This window comes from Zosterops lateralis, assembly GCF_965231275.1.
Source record: "Zosterops lateralis genome assembly, chromosome: 3".
Lineage (NCBI taxonomy): Eukaryota > Metazoa > Chordata > Aves > Passeriformes > Zosteropidae > Zosterops > Zosterops lateralis.
Window position 1 is genome coordinate 28200 of NC_139764.1, and position 22050 is coordinate 50249.

A 22050-nucleotide genomic window follows, 5' to 3' on the forward strand; every position below is an offset into this window, starting at 1 on the left:
GAGGGAGTGGCAGCAGAGAGGACACAGGAAGAAAAGGAAGAACAGGGTGCAGGATGAAATTGAAAAAAAACCCAAACCTGGCATGTGCAGCATGATAGAGAGGGATTCAGAAAGAACAGGAACAGTGAACGGCACACAAAGACCCAGTGAGAAACAATGGCACAAGGAAGCACCACAGAGTCACCAAGAATAAAAGAGGAACATGAGTGAGGCATGGAGAAGGATGGAGGAAAAGAAAGTGTGCCAAACACACAGTAAAGACAGAGGGATACAGACAGCAAAACTGCCTTGAGGGTATAGAAGAACACTCTTGGAACGGGGAAGGAAGAGAAACCAGACAGACTTTCAATGCAAGACTCTAAAACCAGCAAGAGATTTATTTGTGTATTAAATGTTAAAAATCACATGCATAATTATAGAATATTTCATAGTTAAAAAAATATTTCAAAACCCAACCTTGACAGTTTACCTGCAACTGCTATAAAATATCTATTTTTTATATTTATACATATATATATATAACACGATGATTTTCTGTAATCAAAAAAAATAGGCAAGGATGCAACCATCCAGGTAATGCTGAGTGAACTGATGCCCTGCATCGGACAGTCTTGTCAAACTCCTGCTGGAGGAACTGAGCTCATCCCGGCCAGTTCACAGATCCACACCCATCTCGCATGCACGTGGATTCAAATGCAAATAACAGCTGTGGAAACAAGGAGTGGAAGAAAATCACGTTTTGCACACTACGACCAAGACCTGTGAAGGGCCACGGTAGAATATGCTGCAAAAGAGCTCGTGGTACAAGAAACACAGCTTTGTGGGCTACCTCCTCAGATATGCTGGTGGAATATCCTGCATAATTGGCCACGTGCACAGTGCGCCAGGGTCATGTATGCAGTGTCAGAAATGTCAGCATGTGTTTTACCAGGCACTTCAGGTTTAAGCTCCTAAGGAAGGCAGCCAACGAAGTTGTTTGTAACAATTACCACGGAAGAGACATAAAAATGGTAAGTTCCTGGTTTTAAGGGGCCAAGTCATTGCTGTTCTGAAGGATGGCCCCATACAGGTCACTGTTAATGCGCTTGTAGACAAAGTGAAAGACCTGGGGCTGTGGACGGCTGTGCAACTCTGCCTTGATTTTCTGAGGGTAGGTATCCTCTGTCAGTTGTTGCCAGGTGTCATCAACAAAAAGAAACAGCCTGTATTCTTCTGGATTTGCCACTTTAAACTTCTCAGCACAAAGCTGACACACGTCTTCGGTAGTGATATATGGCCTTACTAGCAAAGTCTTTCCCGTACAGCCGCTGGTAACTTCCTGAAATGCAACACGAAGGTAGTTCTGTGGAACAAGAAAGCAGACATCAGGAACTCGAAAAATCCTCTGAAAACTGAAAAGTCAGCAACAAAAAGCAAGCCTCTCTCACTGCTCCAGCTCTTAACCACACCCTGGTGATTCCAAGACATTATGGCCATCCCGTGAGCTGTAACCTGGTCTAAGCCTAGCCTAAAATCCAGCTTCACAGGACAGCATTTAACTTTTATTACAGGGAATCAGAAAGAAAATTTACTCTTCACCATACCAGTAAATGAACACGATCTTGAGGCAAAAGCTGGATCTTTTCTCCTGCAGAAATTGATGCATGCCCACAACTCTGCTAACACAGATACATTCTAAATAGGCCCCATAGGGAAATGCAGTTTCCTGTTTGTTTTTGTCTTGGGGTGATTTTATGATAATATTGTATTCTCCTATTGTCTACATTATGCCCAGAAATGGGTCCTGGAGCTCTAAGCTGGGTCCAGGGGAGGGGTGGGAGCCAGGGAAACTCTGCCATTGTGTTCAGGCACTCGCTCCCCCCTGTGCTCGGCTTTGTGGTGCAGACGGAGTTACATTTCTACTTTTGGCTACCTTAGTTTTTGTTAGCTGAGGCAAGAAGTTTTCCGAGGACTGCAACAGCAATCCTCTGATGACTTCTGTGGCTTCCTCTGGAACTGCTTGGGTCAACTTTGGTCCAAGAACCAGACCAGTGGTGGGAGCCAAACACCAGATCCCAGCTCTGGACGTTGGGGGAAGCAGGGCCAGCTAAAGAGAGAACTCTAAATCCACCAGCTTCCTCTGCAGTGGGGAGCTTCAATACCTAACAGTTATTCATTTTTTCCCATGCCCTGCGGGCACTTTGTTTGTTAAATAAACAGTTTTTTTCACTTTCATCCAAGAAATTCCTTTCATATTGGTGGCAAGGGAGTGCTAAAACTAGTTTTCTTTAGAGGAAATGTTAATGCCAGAGAGTCTTCTCCTAAAATTGTCTTTAAACCAGAGACAGTTTTAAAATAAAAGTAGCTGGAATTAAAGACTAAAATGCAGTAAGATTGAAGGAGGTGGAAAAAATTACAGTGAGAAAGAATTGTTTATTGACTTAGCTGGCACTCATGGTTCATAGGTTGGATATGTTTACACTTCACAGAAACAAGCTGTTAAAAGCCAGGACTGAGAAGAACGTTCCAATGACTCAAGTTCCAAAGAGCACTCTCGTGTAATTAGGTATTTCTTTATACCATGCAGACTGAAACACAGGTTCTGCAACAGATTTTAAAAATCAGGACTGAACCTGACTGAAGCCATTTTTTTTACCTGGTTTGAAGAACTTGTAGAAAAACCCAGCCCTAGACAGGACAGAACACACTAGATTTAATTTTTAATGCAGCTACCACACACAAGACCTGCTTTAAAATGCAGGAGCTTTTAGATGGACAGGATTGCTCAAAGGAAAGACTAGTTTTTTTACAGATGCCCATAAATCATAGCATAAGTATCAAAAATATTTCCATAGTATCAGAAAGCTGTATTTCATCATCATCGAAGTACTGGGATTTTTGCTTTTCCATCCATTTGGAGAAGGTGGAAAGACAGCCTCAAGGACTTAAGAGCCAGCAAGGCTGTGAGACTGCAACACAGAAATTCCATGACCACACCCTGATTCCCTGGGAGAAAGATGACTGGAACTGCAGGTGTGTTCCATGCTGGTTGAAGGGAAGGTGCTCCATTTCAGGACTGCGAGACTCAGAGAGAGAAGAGAGAAAACCACCGTTCTGAGCAGACAGCAAAACGTTTGCATTTGTGCAAAGCACATCCTGAGGGTGCTGGGATCCACTCATTGGAGGCTCTCTTTTGAAAGAGACAACAGCAGGAGAAGCACCTGACACACAGTGACAGCTCTTCTCTGCCCCCTGCGTCTTCCTGCATCCAAGTGAACATTGAGCTTGGACTGAGTTCATTTGCAGAGAAAGAGAAAATGGAACTTCCTACAAGATCCTGCAGAAAGAATCTTCTGTCATTTCCTCACCCAGGAGAAATACAAGGTGCTGGATGCTACTATGGAAAGTGCAGAGTTTTTCCAGAAAGAACAAAGACTCCAGCTGCTGGAATCTTGCACCTAGGTACAGGTCAGCAGAACAGAACATGGATCCCAGGGAGATGGACGGGCTTTGGGCACTGGAATTGCTCGTATTTGCTTCTCCTCTTCCTAACTGCAGACAGCTGAACTCCAAGGAGTAAATCCTCTCTTCCCACTTCCAACACCCTCCCTCTTTCAGTGCACAAGCTGCTGCACCTTAACAGTCAGTCCAAAGCAGGTGAAAGAGATGCAGGCCTGCTTTCAGAAGATGAAGTGATAACCACTGCTTTGTTATTCTCCAGTTGAAGGTACTTCCCTAATCTGGAAGAGTACTACAAAATACAGGGGACAAAAAAAAAACAAACCCAAAACACAAACAAACATGAGGACATCCATATTACAAAACTCTCCTGCCTGCTTAAACTTCAGAACTGTTGGGGAACATTTCTCCCACCTCTCCTCTTTGCTACCTGCTTTATGTCATCACTGGCTGGGCTGATTAATACACCTGGAAATTCTGGATTTGATCTTTTGAACAATAAACCGTGCAAAAAAGCTGAATTTAAGATACAATGCAGTTTGTCCTTGCTTTACATGACTTAAAAGGGAAGGTGAGAAAGCTCTATTATTTAGTGTTTTCTTTAGACCATCATAATGAAACTTATAAAAAGTGCGAAGAGTTCAAATTTGCCAGCCATAATCTCAGCACTGTTTCACTCCACTTGTGGCCCCAAGGGAATTTGCTATGAATCATACCTCTCAAGTGGGAATTTCCAACACAAACATCCCATTTTCTATTTCAGCTCTACCTGAAAATCATCAACTGAAGGTATTGTCCTGTTGGTTGTCCTCCTCTTGTGCCACTGCCGGAGAGTATCTCTGGCCTCTGAACTGAGCAGCTGGGCAGCTTGTTCTTCCTGGAAGTTCTTGATCAGTGAAAGTGCTCCATAAGCACTTGTCAAGTAATAGCCTCCTGTGAAGGACAGCAAGGGAAGAACTCCTCAGAGTGGTCACAAGTCAGTTACAAGTCACAAGTACAGGCAGTTTTCTCTGAGATACATAAATACACATGGAGAGGCACCCAGCAATACACATAGATATTAAAGTTGCCAGAATATCTACACACAAAAGGAAAACCCTCCCTGGCCTGCACAACAGTGGAGAGTGTGTTCTCAGAGACACAAAAGGGTTGCATGTGCTTCATATCACACAGCAGTGCACATGGCTGGGCCCACTCCTGCTGAGGAAAGCCATGCCCTTAAATGACTCCTGTCACTCTTTTACTCTCGAGTGTTTACTCCTCCACTCTTGGAACACCAGCTTTATTCTAAACAATTGTCTAACAGTGTTTTGGTTTCTTCCCAAGCTTCAGAGGTGGATGAAATAAACGTGGCTGCTGAAACAAAGTAAAAAACAATTTAACACTGTTCATCAACTTAAAAGCAATCACCCTCACTGGCAATAAAACAACAACCGAGTGTGAAACTCGTACTCTGGAATCATCCCGAAGAGTTGCTTTTGTTTTTAGAACAGCTACTGATCTATCACCTTCACAGCATTCCCCAGAATGTCCAACTAGTTCAGGAGATGGTGTGTATAGTCCTGCACACTCTCCCTTTATTACATGAGTAGAGAACAAATTAAAGCCACAACAGAGTTGTCAATGTACAAAAGAAGCTGCAGATCACAAAGTAAAAGAGTATCAACAGGAGGTAACAATTCTCAGCAACCAGCAAAAACAAAAGACATGCTGTCTGTCTTTTTTGAGTCAACTATTTGGGTGGGAGTGTTCAGCAAAGAGGCTGCACAGTCTATTCAGAGGCATTCAGAGATGCATTCTATGCCCACAGTAGTATTTTCTGTATTACTGACAGCATCCCCTCTCAGCCTTTAGCTTTGCAAGAAGATGAACACATAGAATTCATGCAAAACCTAGTAGACAAATTGCACAATACATTACAGTCAAAATGCACAACCTCAAAGCACTACACAATTTTTTTCTGCATTGGCACTAGCTGAGCTAGTGCAAATGACAGGCCCAGCCAATAGACAGACTTTCTTTGATGCATTCAGAACAACAAGACTTAATAGTCCAGTAAGCCTTTCTGCTTTTCAAGCATGTTGATGACCTCCAACTTCACATCTCATGTATTTTTCATGTTAAGATTCCTAACAACGCACTCAAGGATGCTCTGTACACCAAGCAAGAACAGACTAGTGCCAGATTGGAAGAATTGTGGCATGAATTCTCCCAGGCATACTGGCATGCAAGAGGATATGGCAATTTCAGAAAGCCAGGATATAGCAAGAGTAGGAAACACACACACATACATAAACACACAGCTAAGCTTGGTTGCAATAACCCTCAAACTTTCTCATAAACCTTTCAGATTCTGGAGCCTACCAGGGCCTTGTAGAAAACTTCTTTGTTAAAAATACTACAGTGGAAACAGCAAGGAGGCAGATTTCCTTGCCTCTAGCAGACTTTAGCCCTCATTCAAGAAATGCCTCAGCAAACATATTGCTTGGGCTCATAAAAATACTTTGTGAGAACCAAATATTGAGAAGAAGCAAAAATCACTACAAGGGGGCAATATTCTCAAAAGCATTTCCTCAAAGGTGCAAAGAAGCCCCCCAGAAGTTTTCAGTAAGCACCTTACCCAAGTCTCATTATATGCCTCACAATTCAATGAGTGCTGCTGCCCCATAAATCCTCTCAGGTAATTTTCAGGCACAAAAGATTAAGGCCCTTTGGGGCCTGCACAGTGCATGTGTTTGCCTGCTGAGTCAAAATGGGTTGGAAACAACGAATTTGCTCACAAAGCAACACACAGTAGCAGATTTTCAGGCCGCTGGGGCTTGTGCTCTGCAAGCTACCCAGCAGAGGGAATGAGGATGACATTCTCCTGTTACACTATCAACATCACTGTCATTAGGTCTCCCCTTCAGAGGACTCTTACTCAAACAAGGGGAACAGCAACAGTGCTACACGGAAGAACACCCCCTCACTATTCCTTCACGCAGTTCTAGTAAAAATAAATAATTACCTTCTCCATGTAGCAAGGATGGATCCAGCAACTCCATCATGTATTCAATTTCAGTATCCAGCTCCAGCATATCACACTGGGCCAGCACATATGTCAACACAGGCAAGAAGTCATCAGCTCCATACAGCCTCCCTGGGTTGAAGGGAACACAAGCAATGAGAGACAAACCATGTTTTTTTACCAGTTCCCATGTTTGAAAGGAAAGCACTCTTTGGTGCCTTCTCTACCCAGCATGTCTGGATTACTCCAGAACCCCCTGAAGTCACCAATGTGCAGCAAACAGAACATTCACTGACACTCACTGCACAGGAGACCAGCTCAGTCCTGCCCTTCAAACAAGCACAAATTTTATGACAGACACCTTGAAGCATTCAAGGGAAATTTAGAGATTGGACTCACCCTGGCATCAGCTCAACTGGTGAACTGGTGAAAAGGCTGCCATGCCAGTCTGGCTTGACCTTCATCTGTATTGCTACCATTGCCTAAGAGGTGATGTACAGGCATTTTCTTTATACGTCTGGGGATTGCATCCACTCTCTGGAAGCATCCAGACACAAATACCAGTCTCTGAGTATGAATGCCACAGCAGAGAAACCTGGATATAAAAGCCTATTCGATTTGACAAGAAAACTCAACTAATTTTCTTGACAGATAATTGTCAAAAACACCAGTGAGCAAGGCCTCCTGTACCTGATGGGAGCCTACAAGAAAGATGGGGAGAGACTGTAAGGGCCTGGAGTGACAGTGATCCACAAACACTGTGCTGTACCTAGGCCTGTCTGTGCTCCTGGCACTTTCCCTGCATTTTGACATTCTGTTCAGAAATCCCCATGAGGCCAGATTTCTGGGTCTGGCAAAACGGTGTTCCCTGCAGAATGGATGCAATGGTCACTCAGAATCACACAGAGCAGGAGCCAGCTTACAGCTCTGGTGAAACTCAAGTGACATCAGCTGAGACACACGCCCCAGCTGCCATACCTACCAGGCTGGGCGTATAGATATTCAGATAGCTGCTGGCTCAATGCCATGTTTAACAACAAACTTTACATGACAGCCCATTGAGCACTTGCCATATCTCAGCCCAAGTCTCCCAGTGCAGCACTTCACCACCAGCAGCCTCTCAGTATTTTCCTTCTGCATGTTGGAAATACCTTACTCAAAGCAATGACATCACAGTACAGAAAGAGGAGTTTACAGAACTTCAGGCCAAGATTCCTGTATCTACTTTTAAAATGTAGAATTTTGAAATGCTAAAATAAGCTGGGCAGGAGCTCAGTCCTAAATCTTGTAAAAGTACCTGGGGGGTCTTTAACAGCCACAAGCTCTCACCAATTATCTCGAATCTCCAAAGAAAGTAGGTGTCTTGACTTGCACCGGAGCAAGCTGCACATGCAGTGCTTCCTTAGAAAGAAAGCTGCCAAGCACCTGCAGCAGCTTATACTCACTTAGGGGAAAAAAAACTCCCACTACCACAGCTTTGCTAGACCTTAGCTCATGACCAGTCATAGCAGTGTGCAGGAGAGAATGTCAAGTCACACCTATAAATTCATGCCATCCAGCACAGCATTTTGGACCATTGACTGTAGTGCCATTTCAGTATTTAGGTTTCAAAGGCACTTTTTGGCTTTTGGATTCTGGCTACGGTGCAGAAATAGATGTCATTTCTGTTCCAAAAGCATGAAAGAAAGTGTCCAAATGAGAACATTCAGTGGCACAGCAAGCCAAAAATACTGGATTAGAGGCTGCTTTTCTCTACCCATTAAGACAAAACCATTATAGTTGTCATATTGCATACATGGATTTGAATCACAAAAGGTAAATATACGGTGTTACCTCTATTACAATTTGCAGAAAAATACTCATTTAGAATCAGTGTTAAATTCAAGGCTCACAGGACAGCCTTTCTGCCAGGCAACTTCAAAAGCCTACAGTCAAGGAAAGCTGCTCTTTTCCAACTGCTTCACATTTGTAGGATGCTCGGCCAGGAATGAGGTAAAACAATGCCCTGTTTTGCAAAGCTATCAGTGGTGTCACCTTGCTTTTGGTGTTGAATCATGCTAAACTCAGTCTGACTCATCAACCCTAAAGTTAAACATCCGGACAGCGGATAGCGATGTGGCAAATAGAGTAAAGTATCCTTATCTAAAAACACAGAGGCTGACACAGCTGACATGGAGACATCTGGCCGACAGTCAACAACTTCTTCACTTTGTATTCTAAAAGTCCAGCCCCGCTTCCAAATGACAGGATCTTCCAATACATCCCCTCCTGGAGTGTGTGTGGAGACTCCTCCCTTGGGTGGGAACGCCCCTCACGGCCCCTCCTGGAGGCCAAGCAAAAGATATTTTCTCCCCTGGTTGTCAATCTCAGTAAGAAACATCAATCTCTACTCAGTAATTGTTTTGGGTCTTTTTGCTAGCTTTAATATATTTTTTTATTATAATTGTTTTGATATAGTGCATTATACTATACTAGACTACACTAGTAGTTTTTACTTTACACTGTGTAGTAAATAATTCAGATTAAGACCTTTTTTGTTTAATCATTTATCATAATAAATAATTCATTTTTATATAACTATAAAAGGTTTGCCATCCTTAATCCTGTAGGACCAAGTTGTACAACGGTTTGATTACACCCCTATAATTCCTTAAATCTTAAACCATTGAGAAAGTCAGGGCTAAGATTGAGTCCAGCTGCACCCAGGCTCCTCTCTGAGAAGAAGTTTAGAAAGCACAAGAGTCATTCCTGCACCATGGGAGGGCTTCTTTAATTAACTTCGTCTGAAACTCCCACTCCACCCATGACAACAACTCTGCTTCAGATTGAGCTTTTAAGATCTGTGGCCAGATGGTTCAGAGACAGCAGGTCAGAAGCAGAGAGGAAGAATTCCTCTCAAAAGGGCAAGGAGAGGCTACATGAGCTTCAGCAGGAGACCTGTCTGCAGAATGAGATGGGCTGATTCCTCTAAAAGACAAATCAGGTATGAAACATCAGCGAACCTGAACTACCAGCAGCACCATACCTGAGTTGTTCTCCATAACAGTGTAAATCAATTTGCAGACTCTCAGCAGCAGCATTACTTTCTTTTCAGGTGAATACATCTTCTGCATTGTCATGAACTTGACTTTAATCTTTTCAACATCCACGAAGTCTGGTGTTGGAACAAACACGCCCAGCTCCTGAGGATTCCTCTGCCGCACCAGCTGCAGGTTTTCCTTCAGCTGTTTCCAGGAACCATCTGTGGTATGAAACTCTTTCAACATCGCTTCAATGTGACCCTTCAACGGCTTCAGAATGCACTTATGCATGGCCTTTTCCAGCACAACATCTGCAACAGGAAAACACAAATCCAGCTGACTTCCCCCTCCCCTCTAAAGCAGAGCCAGCATTAACACAACCATACCCTAAAGAGACCCTGTAGAGCAAAATCTACTTTCTAAGGCCCATTTATTACACAAGCTGAGTTTCCAGATGTTTGTTAACACGAAAATAAGAGGCAGAGCAGAATCTGTTTTCCATTGTCATTTCTGGCAATGTGGTAAATAAAAAACCTCACACTCAGACAGACTACAGATATTTAAAAAAAAATAACTGTGGGTCTAATAAAGTTTTTCTTTTGTAGGTCAGAAGTCTGCAAGTTTATTTTACTGTAAGTTTAGACTTCAACTCCCAAACTTAATGTAAAACCCAGTCAAAATAATAATTTTTGTCTCTTTTGGCATTAAAGCCTGTCCTTTTTGCATAGTTTCCATTGGAAACTATAACTCAACAAAGATTTTCTAAAACTTGGCTCGACTTTGTCAGGATCTTTATGAAGCTGGACAGATTACAGGCTTTAAACTATAAATGAACACCAAACTGTGTTTGTCCAGCTTCAGATTTTATCACACAAGCTTTTATACAGCTTTGTCATCAGGTTCGAAGTTCTTCGGCAATAGAGTGCACATGGCAAAGTAACTGCTAACATCAGGGCTTATTTTTAATTCTTGTTCTACTCTAGTTTTTCTTTAACCCTCATTCTTCATTTTCAAACTATGGACTGTGTCAACAGAGAAAGCTCTTCGCTCAACATTTTCTCTGTAAACCTGTACTTTAAAAGCTGATTTTCTTTCTCAGCATCCTTATGGCAACATAGATTACTTTAGTTATGAGGTTACATCAATCATTTGTACCGTGGTGGGGAGCATGGTCAAAAATGTTCCTGTGCCATCCCCACAGGAGAGTGGGGCAGGACCAGAGCCTAGAGCATGCAGATGGACCAGAGGAGCAAAAGGACTGAGAGGAGACAGAGGAGAGGCTGTGTCACTGCCAGGTCACACATTTACACAAATTAGCAGTGGACATTCTTGTTAGTAACAGTGACTCATTAAAGTTTCATTAAACCTCATGCTTGTCCCAGGTTCTTTGCCTGTACTTCTGTGGGTTTTTTGGACTACAGCCTCTTTCTTTTCTCCCTACTCTCCCTCTCTTTTTTTTTAAAAAAATTACATACTATTTCTAAGGCTTGGGATTTACACACACACACACACACACACACACACACACCCCCCAAACAAGAATTATTCTGTTTTCTTGCTTTTTTAATTTCATTCATCTTATCCTTGTGTCCAGCCCTTTTTCCTTTTGGGTCTCCATCCTGCTTTCCTACATAAACATCCTTCATACACACACTCCTCCTCATATGGTGCCTTGACTTCATATGTAGCATTTTTCCTGTGTTTGTCAGTAAAGGCACCAGAAAAGGCATGATCAGTCTGAGACATGTTCTTGCTGGCCTCTCACACCATTGCATTCCAACCACCTGGTCTTGTTTATTAAAGCGGTTGGTGCTGCTAAACATCATGCAAAGTGAGAGAGCTCTATCCCTATGAAAGCTGAACTCCCACAGGCTTCCACTGGAAGTTATGCACATGAATACTGAGCACGAGCCATCCTTCATCTCAATAAAGAAGAGTCGTCACCACATTTGTTCACGGGAGCCTCGGAAAAGTCAGTATGTTTCTGTATGTGACTGATCTTCTATAGGAATAGGAGGCAGAAGCAGTGCTTCCCCAGATCCCACAGGAACTGGATGCTGCTGAGAGAGAAAACCTCTCCCCAGAGCCCCAGTCCTTGGCTGGGGCCAGGCTCATTGTCTGCAGGTGAGAAGTGGAAGGCTCAGGGCTTCTCCCCTCCACCCTTTGAAAGGTAGTGCCACTTCCACAGATGAACCATGCAGATTTTTACAGCTGTGCAAGATGGCAAAGAGGTTCCTTTCAAATTTACAAATTTGTTATTTGTCACAGTCTCCAAAAGCAGTGCCTGGAAATTGCTTCGAAATTTACTCATTCGCATTGTACAGCTTCCATGGAAACTTGAAATAATTTTAAAGCAGCACAGAAGAAGGAATCACATAACTCATGGCTGTGCTCAAAGCTCAAAGGCACAACAAAACAAAGAAAAAAACATAATAAACAAAAATCCACCAAACCACACACAAAAAAACCCCAAAACAACACACAAATTTTTCTTCTCCTTTATGAATTCTTGGCACACACTTAAGAACCACTGAGTTCTGCCCTAAAATGAAAAAGTGTCAAAATCTAACAAGCTGGTGAGGCTAACAGCAATATGATTGATAAGGGACTGTTTTGTTAATAGTCAACAGTAATGGGTATTAGGATACCCATATGTATCCTAATAAATACAAAGTTTACAAAAAATTTATATTATTATTAAAGCCTGGTGGGACAGCACTTCTTGTGATCTGAATCTTAGAACATATTCAGTGTCACGGCAGCTATGAATATGTTTGAGGCCAGTGATCCTTTCTTCAGCACTACTGCTTCTGCCCACTTTCAGATAAAGGTGTCTTTGGGTAAGATCCCACAAACCATTTCTCAGCCAGCAGCAGTTTCCACTGTTTGACTTCTAACGGACACAAAAAAGTATATGAGGGTTTCCCAGGCAAATCGGGATCTAAGTTGTGAATTGAGGACTGATTATTTACTTTAACATTTCTGTATATTTTAAAGATCAAAATCAGCAACAAAAATTCTGTTTACTTTAGATGTATGTTTTCAAATATCCTCCCAGGATGCTAATCACTCCAAAACCAAAACAGACACTGTTCAGATATTAAAAAAAAAAAAAAAACAAACCACAAACCTGAATATAATTTGAGCTGAACATTGTGTATCGTTCCTGAAATGCTTATAATTAGCCTGTAGCCTCAAAATGGGAACTGGAAGTGCTTTGATAAATGAATTGTTAAGTCCAGCCAGCTAGTTTCATTGTGACTTGTGGAAACACATCTGTATCCTGTGCTGACATGCTATTTTTGTTTTGCTGCCAACCATACAAGTCTGCATCTAGACAGGACAACATATTAGTCATTGCCAGTGTCCTTACAGAGCCTCCTTGCAAGCTGCACTTCCTCAAACTGCAGGCACGCTCTCACCTTTTCCAGGCTCTGCGTTCCCCTGCTACCTACAAACCTATTGTTGCTCCACTGAGATGACTGTCAGATTCCAGTCCCTGGATTTACACTCAAGCCTTGTTTACCATGGCCAAACCATTCATCAGGGAAATCAGGGGTCAGTGGGAGACTGAGTGAGCCTGAGAACCACAACAAAAAGGCACAGTCCTGAACAGGTGACACTGCCTGGGAGCTGAAAGCAGAAAGTTGCTTTGGAATACCACAGCGAGATGGCCAAGCATCCATCTGTTGGTGGGTGCAGACATGGCAATTTCCTCCACAGGAGCAAGACTTGAAAATAAGATCTCACACAACCCACATTCCTTGACAATCAGCACGACCCTGAAAACAGAGGTGGCACTGAGGTGTTTGATGTATTGCAGTGGTGGCAGAGACCTAACAACTAGGGATGAAAGGTAAGCCTCCTGCCATGTGACCTACACAAAAGCAAACCAAAGAATCACACATCTATCTGTGCTAGGTGTGCTCTGCTTTAAGCAGATCTGGGTTACTTAAAAGTCATGCTATAGCTGTGTGGTAAGCACTTATGTTCTCCTGAAGTAGCAGAAAAGAAAAGAAGCAGAGAAAAAGTCACAAAGGAGATCCAAGGAATGGTCAGAAGAAAAACCTGGTCCCCTGCCTCTGCTCAGTGCTTTTACCACTGCTTCCTACTCACCCTGTCCCACCACTCCTGTGGTGAAAGGAGGTGCACTGAGGGACACGTTTGACTAAATTCAACATTAAAAGATACAACAATGAAGGACAGGACACCAGAACAAATGTACAAGCACTTAAAGAGTAACACAGTGGAAAAACCAGCTGACATTAGTTTTTCAAGCAGATATAGTGACATGCCATTCTAGTTTCTTTAGGACAACTGGATTAGTAAAGAAGAGGGGATCTGGGATGGGCTGCTGCTTAACCTCTTGAAGACCCATAGGCCAAATACTGTGCACCTTCCATATAAACAAATAAGGGAAATACCTTCTTGCCATAATAACCATACACAGGGTGCATCAACAGGTGCACAGAATACTGCACTGAGAACCCAAGCATCCATAGTTGACTGTCAAACAAGACAGACATTGGAAGAGAGGTACCATGGGGTCAGTTCTGGGCTTCAGTTAATTAGTATGTCCAGCTCTGTCTGCCTGCAACTCCTCTGTACAGACCCAAGGCCTTGCAAAAAGGCATGGACCACCAGTAAGGGGCCAACACATTCTCTCCAAGCTTCTTTAACATTCGGCATTTAAATATCCCTAACATATTAGAAATACCAAAACAAGTAATAGATGGTATTGTTTAGGCATGTTTCACATGATCAGTTAGTACCTTACTGACAAATGGTTTAAACCAGTCATTTCTTGGTTCAGGGCCAGATTTGGGCACTGAGACTGAAGTTGTTCAGATGTCAGATGTTAGATCCCACTTGGCAAAGTGACAACATTCAACTTGACTCCATTCTGTTCAAAGCCAGGAAAAGACATGAAAAGACAAACAAAAACTCCCAAACATTTGCTGATCAAGCAGCTCTGGACTATCAGGGTCTCCTCAGACCAGTCTTTATTCTGTGGATACAAATTGAGGTTGTCTTTTAATACAGTTGAGGATGTCTTTTAAAAAAATAAATTGCATTCATCCTTAAACAATAAAGAGTCATGTGCCTCACTCTTGATCCTGTCCAAACACTAGGAGTCCCATTGATTCAGGGAGGGTTAACAGCCTACAGTCCTAAGGTAAGCGAGGCATCTGTCGCATCTGTCAGGACTGATTAGAAACCCCAAAGCACATTTTCTTCCCAATGATTTTGTAGAAGTTTAACAATTTAATGGGACCCTATTGGGAAGCTTAAGAGATCAGCCACTTTTGCTTGCAAGAGCCCTTGAAGCAGTTCTACAAGAAAAGCTACATGATCAAAAAGATCATTACAGAGACATGGGAAGAAGTTCCAAACATCACGGGCTTCACTAAACCTGGGTGTTCCAGCACCTACAGAAGTACAGGAGACAATAGAGGGTTAAAATGAAGCCTGAATGACTCAGAAAGGAGGAGTATTATCCCAGAAGCACACATCCAGCACCAGGCTGACACGAGGAAAAAACTGCACTGAGGAAGTGTGAACTGACAAAAGTGGATAAACAACTACTCACAAAGTTAAAATTTGGGCTGCAGTTCCATATTGAAATAGTCAAGGAAAACTCTGGACAACGGGCAGGCCTCTACTTCATAAAAAGCTCTCCATAGGGATGACTAAATTTTGCTGTCACATAGTTATCTGCTTAGATCAGCAACATCTGATGCTCCTGATCCCTGCAGTTTGCTGGGTCAAGCCAAAGACAGGAGGTGATTTAAAAGCAAGCTCTTGATTCGTTTAAACCAGCCCACGTTATAAATTAATTGTGTTCAGTCACATGATCAAAACCAGACTTTTCTGTTGCTGAAGACAACCAGGGCAGTTTTAGTTGTTGCATTTCATAGCTTATGCTGCTCTGAAGTCTGAAACATTTAATAGCAGACATTTTTTCCAGTCTTGGGAGACCACAGTCCGATTAAACCACACCACTGTGAAATGAAAAGTGCATAACAAACTATGCTTTCACAAAATTACAACCAAACTCGGTCTGTATTGCTTTGTCAAATACTCAGCACTCTACAGAAATGCAGGCAAAAATGAGCCCTCATCCCCTGCTTAATTTGGTGCTTTTTCTTCCATGTAACACCCACCTAACAGTCTTTATTATTATAGTGAGACTATTGCATGTCTCTGCGTCTCAGTACTGGGGACACTCTTCATGTTTTTGTATTTGCTTTAGCAGTCCTTGAGACTTTCACCTGACTTTGTGTAAATGAAGTTGAGGTTACATGAGAATACTTCTTCTTGGTCAAGGACAGACAGAACGTCAATATAAAATTATCCTCTAAACCCAGGAAGGGAAGTATCTGCCAATTTTGCACTGAGCCAACTGTTGGGACACTAGGTATGCAGAAAAACAAGCAAATTAGGACTGATGTGAGCTCACAAGGAAAGTATTCTGCCTGAGGCGTGTTTACTTCTTAAATGTGGCTTACAGGCTCTTTTAAAAATACTGCTCAGATTCTGCAAGAGAGGCAGCAAAATTTATGCAGCAACAATGATTTCACTTTTTTAGATATGCAAATCTCTCTCTCTCCTGTTAAAACATATATTCTAATATATAGTTCATCCATAACCACTCATAAACACATCCAGCAGAGAAGTACAGAAAACTAAAGATCAGCAACCTGTTCCCTCCCTTGCACATGTTTGTTTCCTAAAACTCTTACATATCTTTTAATTCAGTTTTAAGTGCAGGGATAGTACAGCTTTGCTAAAAACGACTAAGAATGTCTGGAGGAATCAGATTTATTTCAAAATTAAGTTGTCATAAAATGTCACTCTGCTCTTAAATGTCACTGATTTTGAATAAATTCTAGTTCTTCAGTTACAATCCATACGGTTAGATTTGGCAGTTTTACACCAAACATTGAGAACTATGTCAGCCCAATTCTGAGAAAAATACATGTGTGCCAGTAAATAAAAGATTCTCTATTGTTAACAGTACAGCAGGTAAAAAAGTAATACACACAAGTAAAAAGTCCACATTGCACCTAGTTTAAGGATAACCTGTTATGAACAACTTCGTAGTGTAATCATTCCAAGTCAACAGAGTGATTTGAGGTGGGGAGGGGAGGGGGGAGTTTGTTTGAAGACTCAGATACTCAGTGGCTCAAGCTCTACTAGCCAAGTTAGCCCCACCTTCCTGAACTGGACAAAGACTATCACTATAAACATAGATTAAACATTTTCACCTTCCCTCCAAAACACAGGACACAGCATTTCTTACCTATTTGGTCTTCAGGAATCAGTGATTCGATTGGGGGATCGAGTTCAGAGCTTTGGGACAAATAGTTCTTGACTTGGGTCATGAACTGACGAATTGTTTGCAGCATATCAGTGCTCGAAACATGGCACTCCTTGTTTTCTTGGAGAAAGCTGACATAGTCCTGTACTAAGCATCCAAAATAGGTGCATTTGTCCTGGGACAGCTCTGCAATTTTCTTAATCATCCTCTTTTCAGGGGTCATGAAGGAACTGAAAACTCCACTGACTTTCCGTAACTGAGATTTCACAATCTTGGGGAGAACAAACGAACTGCTTCTCTTCTTCTTGGGCTTCAAAGGGGGTGCCATGCTCTCCTGGTCACTTTCCCCCTCAAAGTCCTCCAGGCTGCTGTTGGTGTCCCCCTCATAGCCGAAGAGAGGCATGCTCCGATCGAAGTCCAGCGAGTCAGAAGAGGAGGTGGAAATGCTCATGTCGCTCAGTCTCTGCCGGCCTCCATTCCACGGGACGTGTGACTCAGAGATGGCAGCCAGCGTCTTTTTGGGAGCTACCGGAGCCAGCTCGGGCAGGGTTTCACCTGGAGCAGCAGCTGCCTCGGGCATGCGCACGGAGCCAGGCCGGATTGCTGCCACGCTCCTGGAGGCACTGCCTGCCTCGGAGCACCCAGCCTGCTTCTTCAGCCGAGGAGGCGGAATCGGGGTGGGCTTGTTCTGCAGCAAATCCAAGCCTCTCTCCTTCTTATGGTTGACTGTTTCTGGCATGCTCGCCTGCTTTATAGTCCTGGAAATCTGCGGGCTTGTGAGGGTGCTATTAATAGCAGGAGGTGGTGGCCGGGGCGGGGGGGAGCGAGGCCTCGTTGTGCCATTCACGTCTGGAGTTCTCGGGCTCTGCCTTTTCAGACTTCCACTGACATCCTGGCTGTGCACTTTTAAGAACAGGGGATTAATGAAACACAGCGCTCCGTTGGTCTGGCTGCACTCCAGCTCTGAAGGCGTTCTGGTTCGTATAGAATGCACTCCATTTATAAGGCAGAGCTGGCTTGAGTCTTTGCGAGCGCTATCCAAAGGCACAGGCCTACAGGGAGGTGAAGGATCCCGGAGTTTGCTGTTAGCCAGGGAGCTCCAAAAGTCTGAAAATCATCATTGCATTAACGTAAGAATGCAAAACAGCATGCAGATGGCTTTCAGAACATTCAGCTCAACACCAGTTTAAAGTATCAAGAAATTTAGGCAAGATTTTATTAATTCAAAGGGGAAAAAAAATCCAAGTGAATCTCTTAAAGCACCACCAGACGTAAGTGCCTGCTACATTCCTGGGGTTGCTCTTACTCATTTAATAAACGCCATAACCAATGCATAGCTTCCAATCAGCCCAATTAAAATTAAACTGAGAATCAAAGAAAGGAATGGAGACTGTAACAGAATACTTTTTACTGGCTTGAGATTGAAATAAACACAAACTGCTCACTAGCATCTCACTCAGGAGAAATAAAGCAAGATTGTCAGTTGGTATTAGTAAGCTCACTTCATTAAAGATTTACACCAGCTGATAAAGGCCACTTATGGAAACTCTACAAGTATCTTGGTTCAGTTTCTTTTCACAGTGAACACATGAAACTACACATGAAAAGGCAGCTCACATTTTACTGTGATGGATGCACACATCACCTTTAGCAATGCAGACCAAGCGTTCAAGTGTCTAATAAGGGCACCAGCCTGCTACCCTGCCTTTGCTGTGGGGACAGTTTGGCTTAGAACAGACATGCAGCAACACATAGAAACCCAGTGTGCAGTCCCCCACCAGCAGCACAGAAAACCTATGCTACACCAGCAAGTTGCAGCTGCAGCCTCTGCACCTATCCCAGCAAAGTGTCAGCATATCTGTGCAACCAAGTCACTGCTAAAGAGCATCGGTTGCTGGAGGTATAAAGATTGAAACCAGATGTGCCCTTGAGGACAGCAATCATGCTGAAATAAGGGCAGAATACCAGAGAAGAGAGATTTAGCTAAAATTGCCAATTTTGACATGGTCCTTTTCCCATAGTATGTCAAGATGGCTCACTGGAGGAAACTGAACAATGATACCTGGGGCCAAGTGCATAAATGTCAATCTACAACAGGTCCATGCCCAACAGCCGTGTCCTGCCTGTGGGATGGAAGACAGGAAACAGCCCGTGGTGACAGGGCACAGCCAGAGAATGTCTATAGGCACAGACATGTTTTCCTACATAGTTATGCCATGTTGCTAGTGTTCCCAGCTTCATGACTTCATATCCTGCCTGCAGATCTCTCAGTGCCTGTGCCTGGCACATGGCTGCTTGCAAACACATGTGATGTAAGCACTGCTGCAGGTGAAACACAAGGGAGACAGAGAGAGAAAACCACATGTTCAGCACATGAAACCTTACAGGTTGGCAGCAGCCTTGAAATCTTGACCAAAAGCTCCTCCTGATGTGGTTTTCTGGGCTGCATGCTTTTGCCTTGAGTTGTGCAGCTCACCCTCTGAGCCTACTGCACAAGAGAGCTCTGACAGGGGACACAGCCCTGTGATCACACACCATAGGATTTTGTGCCTACATGTTCCTCAAACAAACCTCACACTTAAGAGCTGTTGGGAGTTTTTGGGCCTCTCTTGAGTCCACAGCACTGAAAGGCTGACTTTCTGGTGTGCTCTTCTGCACATGGACACTTAAAACCTCCATCAAAACCTCAACTTTGTTGCCTGCTTTTAGCTCATGGAAACTGTGATCTTCATCTGGTGTATATCAGGTAATTGACCCCAAATACAGCAACCAGACAGACACCCATCCATCGATCTTCTCCTCAGCTTTCAAATGTAGTAGCTAAAGAAAAAACACACGCAATGTGGAGACTGTTCAAAGGCAAGACTAATTCTGCAGCAAGTAGGCAACAATGTTCTGGGGTACTGGTGACAAAATGTGGTTATCCTGGAGAGTTTGATTAACATTACCATTATTGTCCCCTCTGGAGAGACTGACCTCATGTTACTTAAAGGCTTCCATGTGTCACTAGGAGACTGTGTTCATTACACTGTATCCCAGTCAGACCTTCCAATTTCTTTTTGCCATCTAAACATTGACCTCTATTGTACCATATTTTCCTTTATTCCTGTGAAAATTCATATTTTCACCTGATCACCTAAATTTGCAGCCAAGCAGGAAAGAATTAATTTTTCTTCTTTCTAAAACAAACCCTTTAATTGCATCGCTACTGCAGCCAACCAAAATGCAAAGCACTGCAATACATCCCCAGAGATGGCTTTACTTCAAAGTCGCATCAGACAGCTCAAGAGATGCTCATGCTAACACTGATTTAGAGAGGATCCTTTCCAAAATCAAAGATGATTTAAAAAATCAACTGCAACAAAGACTGCTGACAGTCAACCTTCACTTCCTGGAAAAGGAAATGAGGTCACTCAGCACTTTGCTCAATGTGGAGTTACTCAATGATTTATCTGGGTGGTGCCCAAGTTTCAAATCCCACCAGGCTTTGCATCCGTCTCCTCTGAGCTCAAGGTATGTTTCACAATGAGCTTGTGTTTGCCTGAAGCAGCCAAGCCATGCAAAGACATGTCCTTGCATCGTCTTTTGGCATTTTAAAAATTTCACCTAACCCCTGCCCATGGATACATTCTACACAATCCTATATACACACTCCTCATTTTCTAAATATGCCACTTCATTGAGGCACTGATCTCAAAATTCACCATTTTAAATTTGCATGTCAATCTGAACAGAAGTTTACTAAGAGGAGACCTCAGTTCTAACACTCTCCTCACAATAAATTATAAAGCCAGTGCCTGCTATGTGAGCATGCAGACAATGTTAGGTCTTGGAGCGGAAGCCACATCAACCTCTGTGTGGGGACTCTGAGATGTGCTTTGCCCAAGGGCTGCCCAGAGAGGGGAGAAAAGAAGGAAGAAAGAAACCACACTAACAAAAATATCACAGAAGGCACAGAAGAAAGGAAGAGCACTACTCCTTGGTCAGAAGAAGGTCTGGCCTTTCAAATAAGAGAAACTGCTTTTCTAAATGAAATTTGCATAATCACTAACCAATACAAACTATTTACTGATACAGCCTGTTTTGTCAGTGTTACAGGAGTGCTATAAGGAAGGACATCTATGTAGAGAACTACTTACTCAGTCCAAGCTGAGCAATCCCTTCAAGGTCAGCTTCTGTCTTTGCTGCAGCAATTGCATGAGGCAACTTCAGTGTGAATGGAAGGACATCCCTGTTTCCAAAGAGGAAAAAAAAAATATTATGGTTTTCAGTAACATCCATAGTTTTAAAAGCTTTTTTTTAAACACTAGCAGTGGTTGATCTCTGATTATTTTCTTCTTGGGCTGTGGCAGATAGCAAGATCCTTAACCACACAGCAGTTAAAAATTACATTACCAACCCCACAACTCCTTTACATTGTAGTGCGTGTGAGGGGCAAATGACAGTCAAGTGCCCAAGATGTTCCCTAGGATCATTTCCACAGGGCCATCCTGTATTTTCTGCCTTTCCAACAGAAGCTTTTACATCTGGTCTTCTACAAGCAGATCAGTGAGATGTAAACTTGTTGCCTGCCCTTAATACTTAAAAAAATCTTACTTTCTGAATACACTGTTGACTGCTATTGCAGTTTTCAGAATAAAAATTTTATTCTAACTAAATGTTGCTAAACTGCCACATCTGTAGTAGAAGTACCCATAGAATTAAGACTAAATTAGAATCCTATACAACTGGTGCCAGTGTGAATTTTCATTTTAAGGTTTCATTTTAACCATCTGTTATAGCACAGACAGGTAGTGGGTCTTTATTATGTAAATATTCTCTATGTTGTGTGTTAGCTTCTTGAAAAAACAGCATCTCAGAATTCCACTCACACCCAAGCCAAGCATATGTACAAGACTGATACACTAGCTAAAAAGCATTTGAAAGGCATTTTACATGGTAACACAGAAAATGCAGAGTCCAGATCATCATCATGGTCTCAGCTCAAAGACAGGTAAACCCTCATAAAAACTGATTGGGTACCTCTTGCAAGAAATTCCCTCTGGTTTTAGAAAATCCTCCTGGATTTCCTGTGATGTACCAAATGGTACTGTCTCCTTTTCACAATAGCTACCCATCTGCCTCTTTTAGTCTGAACAAAGCAACTTTGAACCTTCAGTGAAAGAAAATGGATACACTAATGCCAAGAAATCTCTGTTTGCTGCATGATCCTGTAGGAACTTAGAATTTACTGGAGCCTGGCAAGTGGGCATGACTGGAAGGGT

The 22050-nt window shown here is 42.8% G+C and overlaps 1 protein-coding gene across 5 annotated transcripts in view; it reads right to left on the reverse strand.

Moving 5' to 3' along the window:
* Positions 1-363: 363 nt before the first annotated feature.
* The window catches only part of RIN2 (Ras and Rab interactor 2), a 65585-nt gene continuing 43898 nt past the window's right edge, over positions 364-22050 (reverse strand). For 3 of the 5 annotated variants that reach the window (XM_083856212.1, XM_083856210.1, XM_083856211.1), the window contains exons 7-12: positions 20926-21017; positions 16769-17893; positions 9471-9776; positions 6446-6577; positions 4208-4371; positions 364-1342 (exon numbers count right to left, since the gene is read on the reverse strand). In XM_083856212.1, the coding sequence (XP_083712338.1) occupies positions 1025-1342; positions 4208-4371; positions 6446-6577; positions 9471-9776; positions 16769-17893; positions 20926-21017 (2137 nt within the window). In that variant the 3' untranslated portion in view covers positions 364-1024. The remainder of the gene's footprint in view (positions 1343-4207; positions 4372-6445; positions 6578-9470; positions 9777-16768; positions 17894-20925; positions 21018-22050) is intronic. The other 2 variants (XM_083856213.1, XM_083856214.1) reach the window with 1 other exon arrangement.